General features: G+C 53.5%; 7 protein-coding genes across 7 annotated transcripts; 1 reads left to right on the forward strand and 6 right to left on the reverse strand.

Moving 5' to 3' along the window:
• Positions 1 to 208: 208 nt before the first annotated feature.
• Positions 209 to 2,227, reverse strand: BO95DRAFT_514723 (choline-phosphate cytidylyltransferase; the record flags this gene model as incomplete). The annotated part of the gene is made up of 5 exons (XM_025591697.1): positions 1,996 to 2,227; positions 1,324 to 1,888; positions 902 to 1,252; positions 419 to 848; positions 209 to 358 (listed from the first exon to the last, which is right to left on the reverse strand). Exons 2-5 carry the CDS (start codon positions 1,851 to 1,853, stop codon positions 209 to 211), a joined length of 1,461 nt encoding a protein of 486 aa, XP_025442010.1. The 5' UTR covers positions 1,854 to 1,888; positions 1,996 to 2,227.
• A 1,661-nt stretch (positions 2,228 to 3,888) lies between these two features.
• Positions 3,889 to 5,969, reverse strand: BO95DRAFT_453463 (PP2C family serine/threonine-protein phosphatase; the record flags this gene model as incomplete). Its single annotated transcript, XM_025588214.1, has 7 exons — positions 3,889 to 4,268; positions 4,332 to 4,592; positions 4,655 to 4,861; positions 4,925 to 5,009; positions 5,079 to 5,152; positions 5,241 to 5,569; positions 5,800 to 5,969. 7 exons carry the CDS (start codon positions 5,967 to 5,969, stop codon positions 3,889 to 3,891), a joined length of 1,506 nt encoding a protein of 501 aa, XP_025442011.1.
• Positions 5,970 to 7,901: 1,932 nt separating this feature from the next.
• On the reverse strand, positions 7,902 to 10,084 carry BO95DRAFT_390009 (MFS transporter). The gene is made up of 4 exons (XM_025583584.1): positions 9,330 to 10,084; positions 9,144 to 9,276; positions 8,663 to 9,083; positions 7,902 to 8,603 (listed from the first exon to the last, which is right to left on the reverse strand). The coding sequence occupies exons 1-4, from the start codon at positions 9,787 to 9,789 to the stop codon at positions 8,130 to 8,132; spliced, it is 1,488 nt and encodes a 495-aa protein (XP_025442012.1). The 5' UTR covers positions 9,790 to 10,084; the 3' UTR covers positions 7,902 to 8,129.
• Positions 10,085 to 10,247: 163 nt separating this feature from the next.
• Positions 10,248 to 13,304, reverse strand: BO95DRAFT_497012 (putative transmembrane glycoprotein; the record flags this gene model as incomplete). Its single annotated transcript, XM_025590871.1, has 1 exon — positions 10,248 to 13,304. One exon carries the CDS (start codon positions 13,302 to 13,304, stop codon positions 10,455 to 10,457), a length of 2,850 nt encoding a protein of 949 aa, XP_025442013.1. The 3' UTR covers positions 10,248 to 10,454.
• A 432-nt stretch (positions 13,305 to 13,736) lies between these two features.
• On the reverse strand, positions 13,737 to 14,586 carry BO95DRAFT_443171 (GNAT family N-acetyltransferase). Its single transcript, XM_025586608.1, has one exon. It carries the CDS (start codon positions 14,405 to 14,407, stop codon positions 13,928 to 13,930), a length of 480 nt encoding a protein of 159 aa, XP_025442014.1. The 5' UTR covers positions 14,408 to 14,586; the 3' UTR covers positions 13,737 to 13,927.
• Positions 14,587 to 14,847: 261 nt separating this feature from the next.
• Positions 14,848 to 15,684, forward strand: BO95DRAFT_443172 (mitotic-spindle organizing protein 1). Its single transcript, XM_025586609.1, has 3 exons — positions 14,848 to 15,084; positions 15,375 to 15,452; positions 15,558 to 15,684. Exons 1-3 carry the CDS (start codon positions 15,004 to 15,006, stop codon positions 15,633 to 15,635), a joined length of 237 nt encoding a protein of 78 aa, XP_025442015.1. The 5' UTR covers positions 14,848 to 15,003; the 3' UTR covers positions 15,636 to 15,684.
• An 86-nt stretch (positions 15,685 to 15,770) lies between these two features.
• BO95DRAFT_443175 (uncharacterized protein) lies at positions 15,771 to 17,656 on the reverse strand. Its single transcript, XM_025586610.1, has 5 exons — positions 17,481 to 17,656; positions 17,115 to 17,418; positions 16,826 to 17,050; positions 16,485 to 16,763; positions 15,771 to 16,428 (listed from the first exon to the last, which is right to left on the reverse strand). Exons 1-5 carry the CDS (start codon positions 17,499 to 17,501, stop codon positions 16,046 to 16,048), a joined length of 1,212 nt encoding a protein of 403 aa, XP_025442016.1. The 5' UTR covers positions 17,502 to 17,656; the 3' UTR covers positions 15,771 to 16,045.
• Positions 17,657 to 17,803: the final 147 nt, after the last annotated feature.

Consider the following 17,803-nt stretch of genomic DNA (forward strand, 5'->3'; position numbering starts at 1 on the left):
AAGGGTTGATGTCCAATTTCGGAAGTTAAGCTCATACCCAGACCGGTCCTTTTGCTAACCTTACATTATCTGGAGGGAGAGAGGTTGTGGGAAAGGGAGACATGAACCAAGAAGGTAGGTGAATTAGGTTGCCCAGTGGGTTGAGGGGTTCGGGGCGAGAAACGACAAGAGCAGAAACAAAGTATCATCAAGTAAGAACACATATCACTCATGCCCGGGAACCAGCTGCATGTTGTTGTTCATACTCGTGTTCTTGTTGTAGCTGTTGGCCGCTGCTGCGCTCGGCCTCTGATTCATGTTCCTCCTCGCTGGTGGGGGAAGGGGCCCGACTGCCCACTAACGAGCGACGGCTGCGCATCTAGACCGAAATTTGTGAGCAGGCTGCACCCTCCTTTGCATCGCGACTTCAGGAACTCACCCATGATCGAACGCCACCAATCAGACCCAGACTGTACCCAGTGGCAAAGTAATCAGGGGGTTCGTTGCGGCCAGTGCCCATGGGGCTGTCGGGACGGCCCAGAGCCTCAACCCGCGAGACATGCGACTTGTTCCCCAGCACGGGGCTCGTCAGTCCGCTCGTCAGTCCACTGCGCGAGCCGCCCAAGTCCACGCTGTTGCGGGTGCTGGGCGCCGGGCTGCCGGGGCGGCTGTTCTGCCAGAACTGGCGCAGCTCGCGACCCAATTCCTGGCCCGTGGTAGTCCAGTTGGCCCGGATGTTGTCGCGCAGCTCCGACACATGACGCTTGATCTCCAACTCGTTCTTCTTGATCCATGACACGTTCAGTTCCTGACGCGAGGCTCCGCGCTTGAATTGGCGCGAAATGTATTGATCGTAGTCGCGGACAATCCTGAATCGAATCAGCTTCGCCAGCTCATTCACATCCCAACCGCGGAAACCCACCTGGTGATGATGCCCGTAGTGCTGACACCTTCCGTGCGCTGCGTGACCAGGAACTTCCCCTCTCGCTTGATCGGGGCGTAGATGTCGTCGCCCTCATCCGCACCATACGGCAGGTCGTCATGTGCCACATAATCAATCTTGTGCTCCTCGAGGAACGCCGGGGTCAAAATCCAAGGACAATCGGGGATCACCTCGTCCACCCATTTACAGTGCCGCAGGGACTCTGCACGCTCTGCGCCACTCAAGACCGTCAATCCCTTGCGCTTGTGTGTCTCCTCATCACCCGTGACACCGACAATCAGATATACGTCGGGGAAAGCCTTCTTCGCCTGTTCCAACTGCCGCATGTGACTGGTGATCACCACGCCGGTTAGCCATCGATAAACGGAATGCACCGTAACGGAAAAAAGGACAGCACGTACCCCAAGTGGAACAAATCGAACACTCCGTCCGCGTACACCCGCACCGGGCGACCCACCGGAGGCGGGTTGGTGTGATAACCAACGGGATCCTGGAGCCCACCGCGTTTTGGAGGCTCCAACAAGTGCTCTGGGGGTGCCGTCGTGTCGATCTGCAAGCCCGGTCGGGTGCTCTGACTCTCGATGTCGCTGCTGGCCACGGTAGTCTCGGACGGCTCGCCCGGGTCTTCCTTGTTTAGCGCTCCCGCCGCATTGCCGTTGGACAGATGACCGTGGTTATTGTTGTCGCTGACGGAAGCCTTCCGGGCCCGCTTGGACGGGGGCACAGCGCCGGTCGATGTTACGTCCTGGGACGGCTGTTTCTTGTGTTTGCTGGGGCTGGGCAGTGGGATAGCTGGGCCGGTGGAGTCGTCGCCTTCCTCGCCGGACGCATCGCGGGAGGAAGGTTGCAAAAGATCTGCAGGCGCAGGAACGGCAGTAGGATGGTGTTGGGAGCCACTGCGCTTGCGTTTTCCGGACGGAGGAGAGGACATGGTGGCTGACTGACTGAGGGAGCGCAGCTCAACTTCTGTCGAGGAAGGATTAGGAGAGAGGGAAGGAGGAGAGAGAGAAGAGATGGGGTGTTGGGGGGGGGGGGGAGAAGAGGAAGAAGAAGTAAAGAAAAGGGATACGGACGGGGAAGAAAGTCCGAAAGTAATGGGAGGACGGTGTGGAAGCGAAAGGGGAGGTGAGACAAGAAGAAAGTAGGATGACGGAGAAGGATGAGCAGCGACAGAGCAAGCAGAACGAGAGCACGCACGAGAGAGCAGAGCAGAAGCCGGACGGGAGGTCCCGGTGGAGGTCCGGTAGAGGAACGGTAGAGCACTAGACTACAGGTGCAAAACACGGGCTTCCAGACGGAGCATTGATTTAACCCAATGCAGAAGAACAGACAGGACCCTGAAATCGGATCCGAAGGGGGAGTTCTTGGAATTGTCTTCAGGGGGAGGAGAAATGCAATGAGTCCGTCCAAGACTGAGAGGACAGACAATCTATCTTACAGTAGAATCAAAACTCTGCGGGCAGAAAAGATACAATAAGTTACGGTATGGTACTCCGTACTAGGTCATTGATTGAAGCTGACACCGCCCCCCGAAAGGGTCCATCCGCTGCCCCAACAATTCCAATGGTTCCGAGCTAGTTTATGATGAATGGAGTTATGAAAGTAACTAACTTACTTATGCTCAGCCTCACAATCTAGGAAGTCGTGCACGAAGTCGTGCACTAACATCTTCCCCTATGGCCTGCATCCGTCCAGACCAGAGCCATTGGTTCAATGTTTCCGGTTGGAGGTGGGGGATGATAATGTTGATTGTTGTCTGGATAGAATTGATGTTGTCATCATCATCTCCAAAACTTCTCCCAAAATATCCCCAAGCCACACTAGCCTTGTTGAGTTTAGCTCGGTCGCCTATACTTCCCTCCTCGCAAAGTAAACCATCTTTCAGTTGACCCTCACTCATCCTTGATCCATTTGCCTATTACCCACTTGCAGTATCGCTAGGGCTTCAAAGAGAGCATTGTATTGTATATGCATCGTGACCATTGAAGGCTAATCAGATCGCGTAAGACTGAAGCCATCCTCATGCCTGAGCGAGTCTACACTGTCATCACCACGGACACAGGCAGTCACAAGTTCCCAGAACTAAGCCTAAGTACCTACAAAGGCCTTCCCTTTTAGTATCTACAACCTACGTTTCACACGCTAAGAGCCAACGGTGTCTATATGCATACCAGATGAAAAAGGACATCAGATACATGGCCGTATCCATCCCATTCCAGAAACTCCGCTGCCGAAGGAAGCTGTCCACTCGACATGCCACACTATCACGGACAGGTCCGCAGGTCTTTCGCAGATGTCGTTTCCCTGCAGGACGCGTAACCGTTCCCCCATGTCCAGTCAACTACAACTGACCTTTCTTCCCGGTCTTAACGCCGGCTACGCGCCTTCCCGTTGACCCCGGGATAAAAAAGGCCCAAGTTGTGGCTGCCACCGTCGCCGGGGAGGGAACGAAGATAGTGACATGGGAGTTGGGGAGCGAGTAGAGAAAACGAAACAAGTCGTTGTAGAAATATGAAAGGTTCATCAACACTGGGCGTTTTGTGCGGTATCTTGTGTGTCAAGGCATGAAACAGACGTGCTCTCGTGAGACCTGCCGCTCGCGGCTTCGAATGTGGAATAGAAAAGAAAAGCTGTAACGAGAAACCCCATCCCAATCCCGTGAACTCACCCCGGCAAGACACAATAAAGATGTGAAGGGGGAGCTCGACAGTCGCTATTCCCTGCTTGTTTCATTCCGTCCACAACCGTTGAACCAGTCAATGCCAGGGAGCTGGATGGATGTAGAGAGAGTAGGTGTAAATTCGGAAGAGAAATAACATGGCGCTTCGGATAACATGTGGAGAACAGAACAATAAGGGGGAAGAATAGCGACACTGTCAATGAATCACACGACGATCAGGAAACCCAAAAGAAAAAAGAAAAGGACATCAACAGCGGAAAAATGCAACAGATCCATTCCATCATGACTACACATTAGTAGGTTTCTGCGGCGTTCCAGGGGCACTGGTGGAAGAGCTCTCCGCGGTGGTAGACGGCGACTGCGAGATGGTTGTAGATCCATCGGCCTTGGGGGTGCTATCCTTGGATTGTGGCCCAGGGGTTCCTTCGCGATCGCTCCGTCCCGCGTCAGTAGAGTCATGCTGCACCTGATTGCCGAGGTCCCGGTCTTCCTCAGTATGGTCAAACAGCTCGTCATCGTTCTGCTCCGGAATCAATTCTGTGCCATCGCCCAAGAGAATGATGCGGCCCGAGCGTACACTGAAGCCACGGGAACGATCGTTTTCCACGTCATACTCATCGGGGTTCTCTTCGAACTGATTACGGATGCCGGGGCCGCGGAACTCAGCTGCTCCCCCGGTAAGTCAGTAGGAGTTGGGATTGGAGGCCTCGGGATCCTCGAGAGACTTGCCGTACTCGGGCGGGGCGCAGGGGCCGTCGCCGTTGGCCACGCGCTCAGCGATCTGATTGTACCACTCCTCTTTGGTCCTACCGTTCAGAAGACCGATGATGATCATAGTCATGTTGTCGCATCCAACGCCACCCGTCTCACTGTTGGAAGCCAGGCAATTGTCCATCATGTTCTCACAGATGCGGTGGAGGTCCTGCTTGGCGGCAATACCGCGACGAACGAACTCAACGACGGCCTGCGAGGTTTGGCAATCCCAGATACCTGCATTGACATTAGCACCCACTGAGCTGAACCCGGACTGGACGCGTGAAAGGGGGACATACCGTCGCAGGCGATAACGAGGAATTCATCGTCGTCAGTAAGGTCGTGGACAGTAACATCCGGGTAAGCGGTCACGATCTGCTGTTCGGGTGACAGCTCGGGACTCTTCTTAAATTCGAAATCTCCAATGGCACGGGACAGGGCCAGGTTGCCGTTGACACGGCCAAAGTCGACGAAGCCGCCTGCAGCGCTAATACGGGCCTTCTCGCCTGTATTCCATGTTTCAGCATAACCAACTCCAGCTCGAAGAGACCCAGCACCTCGTTACTGACCTTCATTTTGGGGCTTGTGATCAAAGGATAGGGGCTTCGCGCGGCCCTTCACACCGAGCACGGAACGGGAGTCACCAGCATTGGCCTATGCAGCGTTAAAATATCATTCCGATAGACAGCCAGCGCGGTTCCCCGAACGATTCCATATACGTACCACCCAGATCTTGTGCTTGGAAATGACGCTGACGGCTGCAGTGCAGCCAGACACTTCCTCTTCGTATTTAGGATCTAGCCGAATCAGTCCACTGTTATCTCGGGAAGAGAGGCGTGGGAGACAAAAAGTTGTCCCGGTGCCCGAAGCTGAAAGTTTACGAACCTTCCAGGATAGCGCGGTCGGTCGCAAGGAAACCGTCCTTCAAGGCTTGCTCAATATCGCCCTTAGCGAACGCATCCTGCTTTGCGACGATCTTGTGGACATTCTCTCCGGCGAATAAAGCTACTTTATCACCACCGTGTCCATCATATACACCAAAGAATGCGAGACGTTTGTCGGGATCGGTAGGGTTGTCGTTCTGCTCCGAGAACTTGGCCTGGAGGTCTAGCACGGCCGCATGGGCATCCTCCATGCTGATCCGCCAGCCCTGCATGGCCGAGACACCATATATACAACACTCATCCTGACCTTCAGCCGAATGCTGGACAATGCTCCGTCATGTTAGCAAAGTTGACATGTTAAGAGCGCGAAAAGACAGTAGATATGACAGGTCACCCGCTCGGAAGCCGCCTGCAGGAATTTTCATCATCTTGTGGAGGGACCCCGCAGACGTGGGAAGATCACCACGCTGCAGCCCCTCCGACCACCTGAGGAAGTGATGGCACGCATTTTGAACATGAATCCAGACAGTGGTACCGACAGTTATTCGAGTAACCCATACACATTGAGAAAGAAAGGGGAAGGAAATGGGTTGCGCGATGATAGGGGGAAGGCGGTTATAGGAATTGCGTAAGGCCTCTTGCAGTGTGGGGGGACGAAAGGCGAAGGCAAACGCATTGCTTCAGTTTCACGCACCTTCTCGACCACCGGCTCGGACAAGGTCTGACCCATGATATTTGACGGGAGATATTAATTAAAAGTTTGGCGCGAGAAGATGTATTGTTTCTTTTTTTTCACAAAGTGAGAGGGGAAGGAGGAGATGTAAGCTGAGTAGTAGAAAGGTTGAAGACAGGAAGGGGAAAAGTTTAACACACACGGAGAGAGAGTATCTGAGGGGGAAATGAGAAGAGCCAGTGACTGAACAGGATCAGGTGGGAAGGGGAAGGGAGAAAGACGGAGGAGAGAGAGACTAGACTCAGAGCGGGAGGAGGGGGAGTGAGAGAGTAGGTAAGAGAGAGAGAGAGAGGGGAGGGTAAGTTAACGGGCAGAATCACTACTATTAACGGAGGCGGCGTGACGGAAAGAAAGAAAAGCTGCCTACTAGTACTGTTGTTAAGGCGAGCCTTAGGCCTGTACAGAGAGGTATAGTGTGGTCAGTGTAGCTAGGTAACTACTGCTAACGGTAGTTAGGTAGTGACTGAGGGACTGAAGGACTACAGAGTAAGTTACTGTAGCCTGCCTGTAGTTAGGTGAAGTGAGCAGCCGCAGTCATTCATTATTCAAAAGACAATACCGGGGAGTGGGGAACCCGATTCAACGATGACGATACTTTGTCCACCGTGCTGGAAGATTGGCTGATCCCCTCCGATCCTGTCCAAGATCTGTCACCGTGTTCATTAACCACGGCTGACGAGTGACACGCGGAATCATATGGAATTATGACAGAAGTGGCAGAAATAGCAGGAAAGGGGCGAAGAGAAAGAAAATTGATGATGATGAGGATGATGATGATGATGATGATGATGATGATGGCGATGGTGTCACAGGCCTGGGGATGAGTTTTTTTTTGGCGTTATGATACTCTTGTACGGAGTAAGTTAATCAATTGCTTATGCTCTACAGATCACAAGGGCATCGGCAGCGCTCGTTGCAGCTGGCTGGCTACCTGCAGGTAGATCAATAGGCAACCCACAGGAGGTTTCAAAACACATTAACCTCGATAACAATAATGGAATAAAACTCAGTACCTCTTCTCTCTACCTCGAGCACTATGTCCCGAAGGTACTATTGTTCGCTGTTTTGGGTGGACCGCCTTCCTGTCGCGTGCCTTCAACCACAGGAAATGCCGGAAACAGCCTGACCCAACCCACTCAGCTCACCACGCACTAATACTGTGGACTCGTGGAGTGCCACAGAAGAAGCTGAGCTCTATTTAATCCTTCCGCTTCGTACATATTGTACTGTACATGCATACTCATACATACATCAAACATTATGTTATCGTCTGTGGCTGCTATCCGAAGTGAGAGACCGCCATTCATGCCAAGTCTCTGGCATTGAACCGGTATGGTCAATCTGACCTTGCAAACGAGCGTGCTCTAGACAGGTCTATGCTTCCTATACCTAACGTTACCCGAAGCTGTGTTTCAGTAGAAGATATTCGCAATCAATGTCTCAGACCTAACTTGATACATCAATGCCCATCAAATCTTGCTTAACTTAGGTGATTGCTACCTACGGTACTCCGTAAACAAGTCGGAAGTAGATAGTGAGACGAGGCGTGTGGAATTGGCTGCTAATGTCAGTTCTCGCAAGGGCTCTCTGCATTGCCTTGCTCAGCGCCGGTAATGCATTCAAGTTGTACCTTTGTATTGCTCGTTGAACAGAGTACTGTACCTGTTTTACCATTGTACAGTACCTTGAAGCGCTCTTGCTGTTTTCGGCAACTGCCTTTATACCCCGGGCCTGTTCAGTGTGGTGACTGCCTCAGGCAGGAAGCATCATGTACCACTACCTAGTACCTACCTGTGGTCGTACCTAGGTACCGACTACCTTAGGTAGCCGACTACTATACTTCTAGTCAGAGCCGCGCCTTCAACACTTCGCGGGCTTAGACCTGCCTTTCTACCCACACTCTTCGGAAAAGCCCATCAGTCATAATGAGATGAACACACAAGCACATGCAATCAGCAGGGAGAAGCTGCCATCGAAAGAGAAGGCGCCCGATTTAAAGAGAAGTCATCGCCATTTGATACAGCCCGTTGGGGAGCAATGCAGTCCGTGATTCACCTAGAGGGGCCACTCTTGTCACTGGACAGCAACGACGGCAAGCAGTGGGGGACTGGACTCTCTGCATCATGCGCAAGCATTAAATGAAGTATAACCAAGATTCTAGTGGGCTGAAGTACGAATGCAAGAGACTGCTAACCCGGCCAGCAGGTACAGACCAGTTGCAACCATCCATGGCAAACCCATCCATGCGCCCTCCCACGCCATTCCTGCTTTGAGAAGAGCTGCCAAAAGCGGTCCAGCTATCATAGACCCCACGGCCTCAGCCAGTGCAATTGTTGTGTTGAAGAGCCCGACATGGGTTTCTGCCACCAAGGCGCTTCCAACACTACGAAGTGTCGTGTAGAAACCCCACCCGAGGGCCGAGAAAGACAAACCTATGCCGAAAAGGGCTGGATGAACAGCTACCGACATTATACCGAATCCTGCCATCAGTACACAGATACTGCCGTGTGTGATTCGGAGATCTCTCCTTATCGGAGAGAGATAACCTCCAAGTATTCTGGAGATCAGAGGCAATATGATAATGAAGGCGACAAGGTTGACTACGCCTTTGAGGCTGATGAGGAATGTAGCCTACCCAGTTTCTTCTGTTAGTGACTTTCAGGTTAGTGGCTCGAACTGGGAAGGCATACCTCGGCCACACTCCACATGAAACGCTTGGAGGCATACTGCAGCACGAACTGAAGCGCCTGGCTTCCAATGCTAGATGTCAAGAAAGCGAAAAAGATCGCTAAAGTGTTGGCGTTGCCCCAGACAAACCCAACCACTTCGATTAGCTGAGATTGGACCAAGTGCACAATGGCCGTCCATCTCATGGTAGGATGCTCGCTGGCTTGTCCTTGTGCTTCGCTCTCAATATCTTCGTTCGATCCGATGGATGCTTTCGGTCCAGTTTCTGGTAAGGCGAAAATAGGGATGATCCCGCACACCTCAATCGCTAATCCTAACAACGATGGCATCCACACATCTTTGGACATCAGCCAAGCGCTGAGAGGGGCTGCGAGGATCTGGGAAAGCAACATCGCTGCAGCCATGAGAAGATACGCATTTGCCCTGGGAGTTCGTCGCGTTTCAGCACATTGAACAGCAGGAAGTCGGGAATATCATGATTACCTTTGGTCAACTGGGAAGACGTCTGCAATGACGGTCCAGGCAACGGAGCTAGCGATTTGGCTACCACCCCCAAATACCTGGAACAGTGGTGCAAACCACACTGCTTCAAGTGGGATGCTTGTATGATTCCAGCCTGAGAAGCACGTCAGCCAGTACTTCCTTTCCTCTGACTTCCAAATCACCCACAGATGAAACGAATAGCGCATTCCTGCATGAGGAAACCCGCAAGGCTGATGATGATGACAGGTTTGCGTCCGACCTGATCTGCCATGAGACCGAATGGGATAGCTAGGATCATTCCGGGAAGCTGAGTGAAGGTATCCTGCCATCCTACCAGCAGAGCGAGCTTGCCTTGCACGTCAGTTGACTTGCAGAGCGGTTGGGTGGTTGCTGTCAGTCCACCGAAAGCGCTGGCGAATAATTCGGGGTGCATGCGCTGGCAGATAATGTTCTCATATATCTGCAGCTGCGGCGCGACAGCAAGATAAACGCCAAAGTCCAGAGTAACGATGATGAGGCACACAAATAGGAGAATCCATTTCGATCTTCTGGGCGTGGTTTTATTTTGAAATGACTGCTCACGAGGGCCTGGCAAGAGTGAACTCGTCTCCAGTGCCTCATCTGCGCCGAGTAGATTGGTTGTCATCTTGAAAGAGAAGATGGACAGCCCCAACTGATTCGGGAAACACAGACAATTGAGCACACACACTCCGAAGCACCCTCAGGCAGGAGAGGAGTAAGAGTGGGTTGGGCGAGAGGAGATCACTTCATCTCACTCAGCAAAATCAGAGAGGTGCGATTGCGAGCTATTTAGCTGCATGGCAAAGCAGTACGCTAGGCTGGATGCGTGTCTGCTTTGATATAGGTCGAGTGTCTTATCTGCTTATCGGGTTCCAGAAAAGTCGACAGCGACAATAGACCGGCCTCCGAGAATGATGGATTGATTACACGCATTTGACATTGTGGATGAGGGGTGCGAGCTTATAGGCTCATGGATCTGACACCGACGCGCTACGCTAAGACCCAGCCCAATCCCGCTGGTCGAACCGCATAGTACCTTGGATTAATACGTGGTTGCCTGTTGTTTCAACACATTATCATTGAGTTCTCGAGATTTCCCCTATCATGCTAGGGTGATCATGGACAAAGGAAAGCATTAAATTAATCATGGTACAAAATATGCACGGTGGATATCATGCTCGTCGGATACTCGTCGACGACAAAACAAACCCTAAGACAACACATTGGCAGCGACAATATTGTAACAACAACAGCATGAAAGACAAATGGGTATGTATACTTTCGCCTCAATCATACAAATGCGATATCACTTCTCACACTTCCCGTCAGCTCTCTTTGCATACCTCTCTGCTCACTCCAGTCTCTGTCCGCCGATCGAATCAAGCTCACTCGGCGCGATCGAACCTCGTATGGCATGGAAGAATAAGAGGGGCTCTTGCGCAATGGTGGCAACGGCGGAGGATCCGTTCTAGGGGCTTCACCCGGCGCGTTTGACGCGACCTGGAACCAAGTCCGATTGTTCCCAAGGGATTGACGCTCATTGTTCTGTGGGTCAGTTGGACCGGGGTACGCCGCACTACCGCCGGCTTCGCCTCGCTGGGCACTGCTTAAGCTTAACTCGCTGTAAAAGCGGGGTAGCGGAGCAATCGCCTCAGAATAATTCTGGGCGAGACTCGATTGACTGGGCTGCTTGTTGATCGGTCCCGACATCGGCGCGTCCGACGATTCCTCTGATAGCGAATGGAGGTAAGCCGACTGGCGGTGGTCATCAGTATAGATGGAGGCTGACATCGCCGCCGACCAGGGGCGGTCCTGCCGGTAATCATCGATATAATGGGAACTAGCGACTGTATCTGCTCGACTCACGGTGCTGCGCGCCCGATGGAGAGCGCGGCCACCGGATGAGCCACGACGAGCGAATTGACCGGCAAACAGAGGATTGGAAGAATTTCGGCTTTTTGCACGACTGTGCACGAAAGCTTCAAGGGAATCCGTATCAGAGATGGTCAGCGTGTCCGGCTCGACAGCTCGAAGGCTCACGCGCTTAGGATATTCCGTGCTTTCCCGTGCGCGGAGGGGCGGGCGAGGGAATAATGGCGCCAAATTCCCCACATCGCTCTCGTCGCTCTGGAATGAGGCTTGTGTGTTCTGCCAGGAGACACGAACAACCCCATGCCCCGGCGGCCCAAATCCACCGGCCCCATGGCCAGCGCCGCTGAGCCTGACAGGCAGCCCTGAAGCAACTGTGGAGATGCCGCTAGAGCGCTTCGAGTACCTCTTCGACCGCGATACCGTCGAGTTCCGCTTGAGTGACCTCCTCGGCTGAATCGGCCGAAGTGGCTCACGCTTCTTTGATGTAGTCGTGGTGCGCCTGCGCACGGGAGGACTGCTCTGGAATGACAAGCGCTTTGATTGCGGAGGTGGATCCGCTACTGGTTTCGTCTCTTCCGGCTCCTTCGTGGTCGCCAGTGGACCGAAGTCCCAGTCGAGGGTTGAGTGGGGGTAGACGTTCTCCTTGTCATCTGTGTAGTTGATGGTGTCGGCATCGGCCAAGGGCTTCGTGTGCCAGAAGATCTCGAGCTTTGGGGGTCTGGATGATGGCGACGGGCTTCTGAGCATCCTTGGCGGCTTGCCTGGGGTGGTCTGTTCAAAAGGCTGGCAGTGAGGGTACATGTCAGAATCGGGATCAGGGGGCAGAGATCCCCTCTTTTCGTCTGCCAGTCCTTCCTCCGGTCCTGGAGCGACATCTTTCTTCTTGTGACGCCAACAGAAGAATAGAAGTACAAGGGCGCTGAGAACAATTAGCGGAATAATGACCGAGATCGCAATGATGCCGGCCTTTTTGCCGCTGTTGTCGCTACTACCGCTGCCTTCGTCCGCCGTGGCGGTAGTAGCTGCGTTCTCGTCGTTCTTTTTCTTCGAGACTGTCTTGATTGTGAATTGCCGGGTATCCTCCGCAGTCTCCTCGCGAGCCGTCAGGTTGAGGTTGAAAGTTCCCGGGGTGATATCGGAAGGCACCTGTCCATAAATGGTCTTGTTGTCGCGGTTGTAATGAAGCCAGGGGAGCTGATCACCTAGTTCAACGTCCAATTGGACAGAGTCGTCGGTAAGAGTAGAGCTGTTGAAGACGAACATGAAGAATTGCCCGATGACAGCGTCGCATTCGTCCAAATCATCGTGAAAGAATTGAGAAAATTGCAAGCTGACAAGTAGTGTGGCCACGTCCTGAGATTTATCAGTTACAGTGATGGTCACATTCTGGTCTACAGCGTCTGCTGGAGGTGTGCCGCTTAAAGAGAGCGATTCCTTGTCCAATGCCAACCATGCTGGAGAATCCACATGAATATTTGCCAAATCAGTGCGCGTCGCTCCGTGACCATCCAGAGTCAAATCATCCAGGAAGTTAGGACTGTCGAATTGTTTCCCTTTGGTGACAAAGAGGGTCTGTGCACTTCGGTTGAAGGACAAAATGTGTGGGCTAACAGTCATCGCAAATGTCATGGTGGCAGCGCTAAATCCGGCTACATCCGAAGCGATCAGGTTAAAGCTGAATGTCTGAGGTCCGATATCCGGAGTAGACCCCGAGAATCGCAGGGCTGCCTGGTCGAATGAGACCCACGATGGCAGCGGCGCATTGTCAGGGGAAGTGCCGTAGTAGACAGTGGAGGGACGCGTGTTGGCGAAGGTATCACGATCGAAGGATATGGAAAAAGAATCGCCAGAGTGTACCACAATCGTGTCTGGAGCCGATGTGGCGCCCATCGTTTCAAGTTGTGGTAGCAATGGTTTCCCCAACTTTGGCCCATCATCGGTTGTGACTACCAAGTTGACCTCCATGTTCACGGATCCCGTCTCATCAGAAGCTACCAACTCAAACTTGGGCGACCCGATGTCATCTTTCTGGGGCGTTCCGGATATCGTACGGTGCTTTGCATCTAGTTCAAGCCATGATGGGGCGTTCAGAAGCGTATATTGAGTGTCGGGCCCGCTGCCAGCAAACGTGCCTTGGGAGAAGACAAATTCGAATGGTTCTGAGACTCGGGCTACTGGAGGCAGCTGTGCGTTCACAGGGTAAGTCGGCGCGAGGCCTGCAATTACCGTCCCCAGGATGCTGAGGAGACCCAACGCGATGAGCGCCATCTCTCCAGAGCAGTGAGAACGGTCGGGATGAGTGAGTGTCTTCAGTCAGATACACGAGAGGCAACTCGCACTGTCGCTCTGAAAAGTCACCCGACGCCAACCTTAGGAAGAAGCCACAGTGAAATGGTCGAGAGTTGAGGGTTGGAAGTGAGAAACGAGGACTTGCTCTGCCCTTAGGGCAGAGACTCTAGTTTTTTCCATCATGGCATCCGCGCCCAAGGGCCCAACGGGCACAGGAGAGGCGCGAAGCTTGCATCCCCTTCGAAAAGAGCCATGCCTGGATATGCTTGACGTCACTTGGGCATGGGAATGGTCAGAGATTGATGGTTCGCGGCGCGATAATTCTCACTCTGTGAAATGTAGGCTTTGCTCCCTCTGCAAGGGATGGCGTCGTCGGGAAGCCAAGGAGCGAGCCACCCTCCAACCACCGCCTGAACCGTCAACACCCTGACTCGGAGAATTGCAGCTATTTGACAGATGGCCTGAAGGAATCAATTGGCGCTTGTGCCTTTTGGTCTCGTCGCGAGTAAACAACCTTATCCAGGGGACCTACTCATGTACAAGCGATGCCACAGGAGTGACAGGGGTAGCAGCAACAAGTCAAGGTCTCAAGGGCTACTTGACTAGAAATCCAGGACCATTCTAACGCCAGTCCGGCCTGGTCCATAGTAATCTGGGATTTCCTCGCGCTCTGCATAATCACTGCGGGCGTACAAAGCTCTAGCTGGGGCTCTGTCCTTGTCCACCCATAACTGGATATACTGACAACCCTCCCTTTGCAGACGAGTGCGAACGTAGCCCATCAGCTGGAGCCCTACGCCCCGACGGCGATAAGTCTCGGCTACACAGACTTTATGGAGCAGGGCAATGCCTTTCTGGCGGACGTAGACCGCATAAGCCAGAACCAGCGGGGGATTTGCGCCTGGGAGGTGGGCATACAGGACCCTCGTGTTGGGCTTCTTGCGCCAAAGCTCCTCTCCAAAGGTCATGCCCTCATTGGCAGGGAAACTCTTTTTCTCGACACGTGCGATCTGGGCAAGAATGTCCATGGCTTGGATCCTGTTCAGGGAGTGGATGTCTGAGAAGATCAGATCGGTCGACATTCTTGGAAAATTTTGAGAGCATGAGTACATTCAGGGCTGGGTTTGAAACGATCCCGAAAGTGACAGGGCAAGCCAGCCGCGGGAGGGCTGACAATGAAGGATTTAAAGGGACCGCAGGGCAAGGGTTTTAAGGGTAGGAGGATGTCCTCAAGAATGAGAGCCGAAGGGAGGGAGGGGTATCGTGAAGAGCTTGTAGTTCGTCTGTCACTCTCCTCAGGCGCGTTTCCGATTTGACTCTATCCTTAGCATGTAGTTGTAGGGTAGCCTGACAAAAACATACTGAGTAATGTTGACATGCAGAGCCTGAGGGTGTGGTAATTTACTGTCTAAATCGGGCAACCCATTGGTTCCAGGTTTACCATACGGTACCGCAACATTCTTCTCATGCGGATCTTGAGCTCCAACGATCCCTTCCTTTTCTCCAGGTACAGTACATGATAGAGTATCAAACATTCTCTATCGCGTTTCACTTATCTCTCTCTCTCTCTCTCTCTCTCTCTCTCTCCTTGCCATCCCCTCCCATTTTCGATTCTATACAACCCCAACGCGCAGCATAACAACCAACTACCCCCACCCCCACAACAACAAAAGAAACCATGCCCCCCACCCAAGCCGACGACAAACGCCAAGCAGCCCGCGAAGTCATTGACATTCTTCATGAGATTTCCACCCTCCTAGTAAGCAAACCAGCCAACCCAGCCCAGCCCTCCCCCTCCCTGCCTTGCCATTCTTGTGTATGGCCCACCAGACCAGAACCTTCATGTCCCCCCACCCATCATGAAATCCCCTGGTAACCCCACACCACCGCCGAGCTTGCAACCTGCCTGCGCGGCTGGGGTTGGTGATACGCGTCGGTTCCGGGCGTATACTCCGCCTTATTCTGATGTCGACATCCATACTCTCCTCTCCGTCGTCATGCCTCAATGGCCGGGATCGATTGGAACTAATCATACTATGTCATGGACAGAACACCCATCTGGACCGCACGGAGCTCTCGCTTTGTGTCTCGCTTATTGAGAATGGGGTCAATCCGGAGGCTTTGGCGGTTGGTTTCTTTCCTGAATTTTTTCCTTGGATTTTCTTGGTGTGGGGGGGGGGGGGCTTATGGGAAGGACGTTGTTCTGTCTGGATGCTGACTTGGTGGTCTTAGGCTGTGATTAAGGATCTGAGGAAGGAGGCTGGGTCTGGGGGTAGGGGGTTTGGTGAGCAGCAGCAGCAGTATGAGTGAGTGAGTGAGTGAGTGGGGTGTTGGGGGAGGTGCTGGGGGTTGCGTCTGGGTGAGATTCACCGTCGGTTTATGCTTGCATGTTTGGATTTTGATTTAAAGATACCCGTGATTTATTCTATTCATGTACTGAGATTTGAGGTGATGCATTGATTTTGTTTTTGCATGGGGGTTGAGGTTATACGTTGCTTGTTTACGAGAGTGGGTATCTGGGGCTTTTGCCGAGAGCCGGACAGTTCGAACTCGTTTTAACTGATTCATTCAAATGCAGTCTCTTGGTATCATGGGTTCGGGCCGCAAGGGCAAACAACACGATTTGTGTAGAACAGATCAAGGCTACAACAACTGGATAGGCAGGCCACTGAATAAGCCGTGGAGGTAAGCTAGCGGATGGAAGAAGGCCCCGGCCAAAACTATGACTTTCCAGCGCCGGTTGTGCTCTCCTTGGACGCTGCTTCCGCTACCGTCTCGACCGTCGCAGCTTTGGAAGCGACCTCGGCGGTGGCGGGTTCCTTCGCCTTTGTGGTGGTGTCCTTCTCATCTTCGCTATCCCCCAGACTGAACGGGTCGTGTTCTCCTACCGGAGACGGTTCCACGGCGGCTAAGGGTTGCCATTTGCTGGACTTGCCTGTCGTCGCGGGCGAGGCGCGCCGGACCGGCTCGGATGCATCGTACAGTGAATCAATCTCCGTTGGGGGCCCGTCCTGGAAGGCAACCTTGCGTCTGTCGGGGGATGGTGACGAGGTCTTGTACAAGTTAGGGTTTGCAAGAGGGCGGGGAGGACGCGCGGGAGGAGCTGCGCGAAATTCGTCAGTGACGCTTCATCGTCATGAAGTCATTCAATCCACTTACCCTCGGAATCCCTCAATTCCAGCGCTGAGAAGTCGTCGCTCAGGACTCGGTGGTCGGCGTCGTACCGCTCACGGTCCCCGCTCCGACGACCCGTGTCGCCGCTGCGACGCGGACGGCCGAAGGTATCGTCGCGCGGGCCCTGAGCAGCCTGAATGCTGGTGTCTTCCTCCGGCTCTTCTCCATCCAGCCTCTTCTTGAGATTCGTCACCCACGAGTTCACCTTGGACTGGGTTTCCAGGAATCCTTTGCGGATGTTCTCGCGGATGACGGGCAGGTCGTCTGCGGTAGTCACACGGGTCAGCAAGCTCGGACGTGCACATCAGGGCTGAATGGAAACCAACCATCGAAGAAGCTGTATTCTTTCTCCTCCTCTTCCTCGCTTCCTCGTCGCCGCTGGTACGCGCGATCGTCCTCATACCGAGGCTGCGGGGCCGCGCGGCGGTTGTAGTGTTCGGCAAGCTGGCGGGCATACATCTCATCCTGCTCGAGCTGTCTCTGGGCAGCCGACGGACGGGGAGGCTTCGGAGGGGGCACGTCTTGTTCGGCGGCATTGGGATCGGTCATGCCTGGGGAGTAGGCAAGAGGTTAGTCGGGACGAAGAGGCAGCATTTGTGGCTGGGGACTACAGACCTAATAGAGCATGAAAGGCCCGCTCCACATCCCAGTTGCTTGCAGTCAGCACTGCTCTTACAACTCCGATGTCGATCGTGGGGAATGCTTCTTTGAGGGTGTTCTCGGCCTGCTGCCGGGGGCTCACGGGGCGGGGTGGCTTTGGCGGGGCAGCTTCCGCGGCGGGCGGCTGAGCTGGGGAAGCGGAGGGGGGAGCTGAGGTGACGCCGGTCTCCTGGGCTTCATCGTCGAAGTCCAGAGGACGCGCCGTGGTGGGCGACTCTGGTTTCGGGCTGGCTGGCACTGCAGAGAGTCTGTTGGCCGTCTGGGGTTACACTGAAGTTAGTAGTCGCAGTTGAATCGGGGGCAGCGGGATCTAGAACATACGTTCTTGTCTTCTTCCGACATGATGAACTGGATGGGGTTGGGGAATGTGAAGGAGGTGTAGGTAGGATATGTATGTAGAGGGTAGATATTTAGGCACACAGCCCGAGACTGAAGTTGGGGATCCTGGGGTATTATTTGATTGCGTGGAGGAGGGAATTCGCCCAACAGGCAGAAAGTATACCAATGATTGCTTGACTCTCTCCGCCCGCCCCCTTTCCTCTTTCCGATCCGATTGTCCCTGGTGACGTTGCATCACGTGCCGAGTGTGCCTAGCTGACATAATCCGCCAGTGCCTTTCCATCCCCGATTGAGCATAACTTACA

The sequence above is a fragment of the Aspergillus brunneoviolaceus genome, assembly GCF_003184695.1.
Source record: "Aspergillus brunneoviolaceus CBS 621.78 unplaced genomic scaffold BO95scaffold_36, whole genome shotgun sequence".
NCBI lineage: Eukaryota > Fungi > Ascomycota > Eurotiomycetes > Eurotiales > Aspergillaceae > Aspergillus > Aspergillus brunneoviolaceus.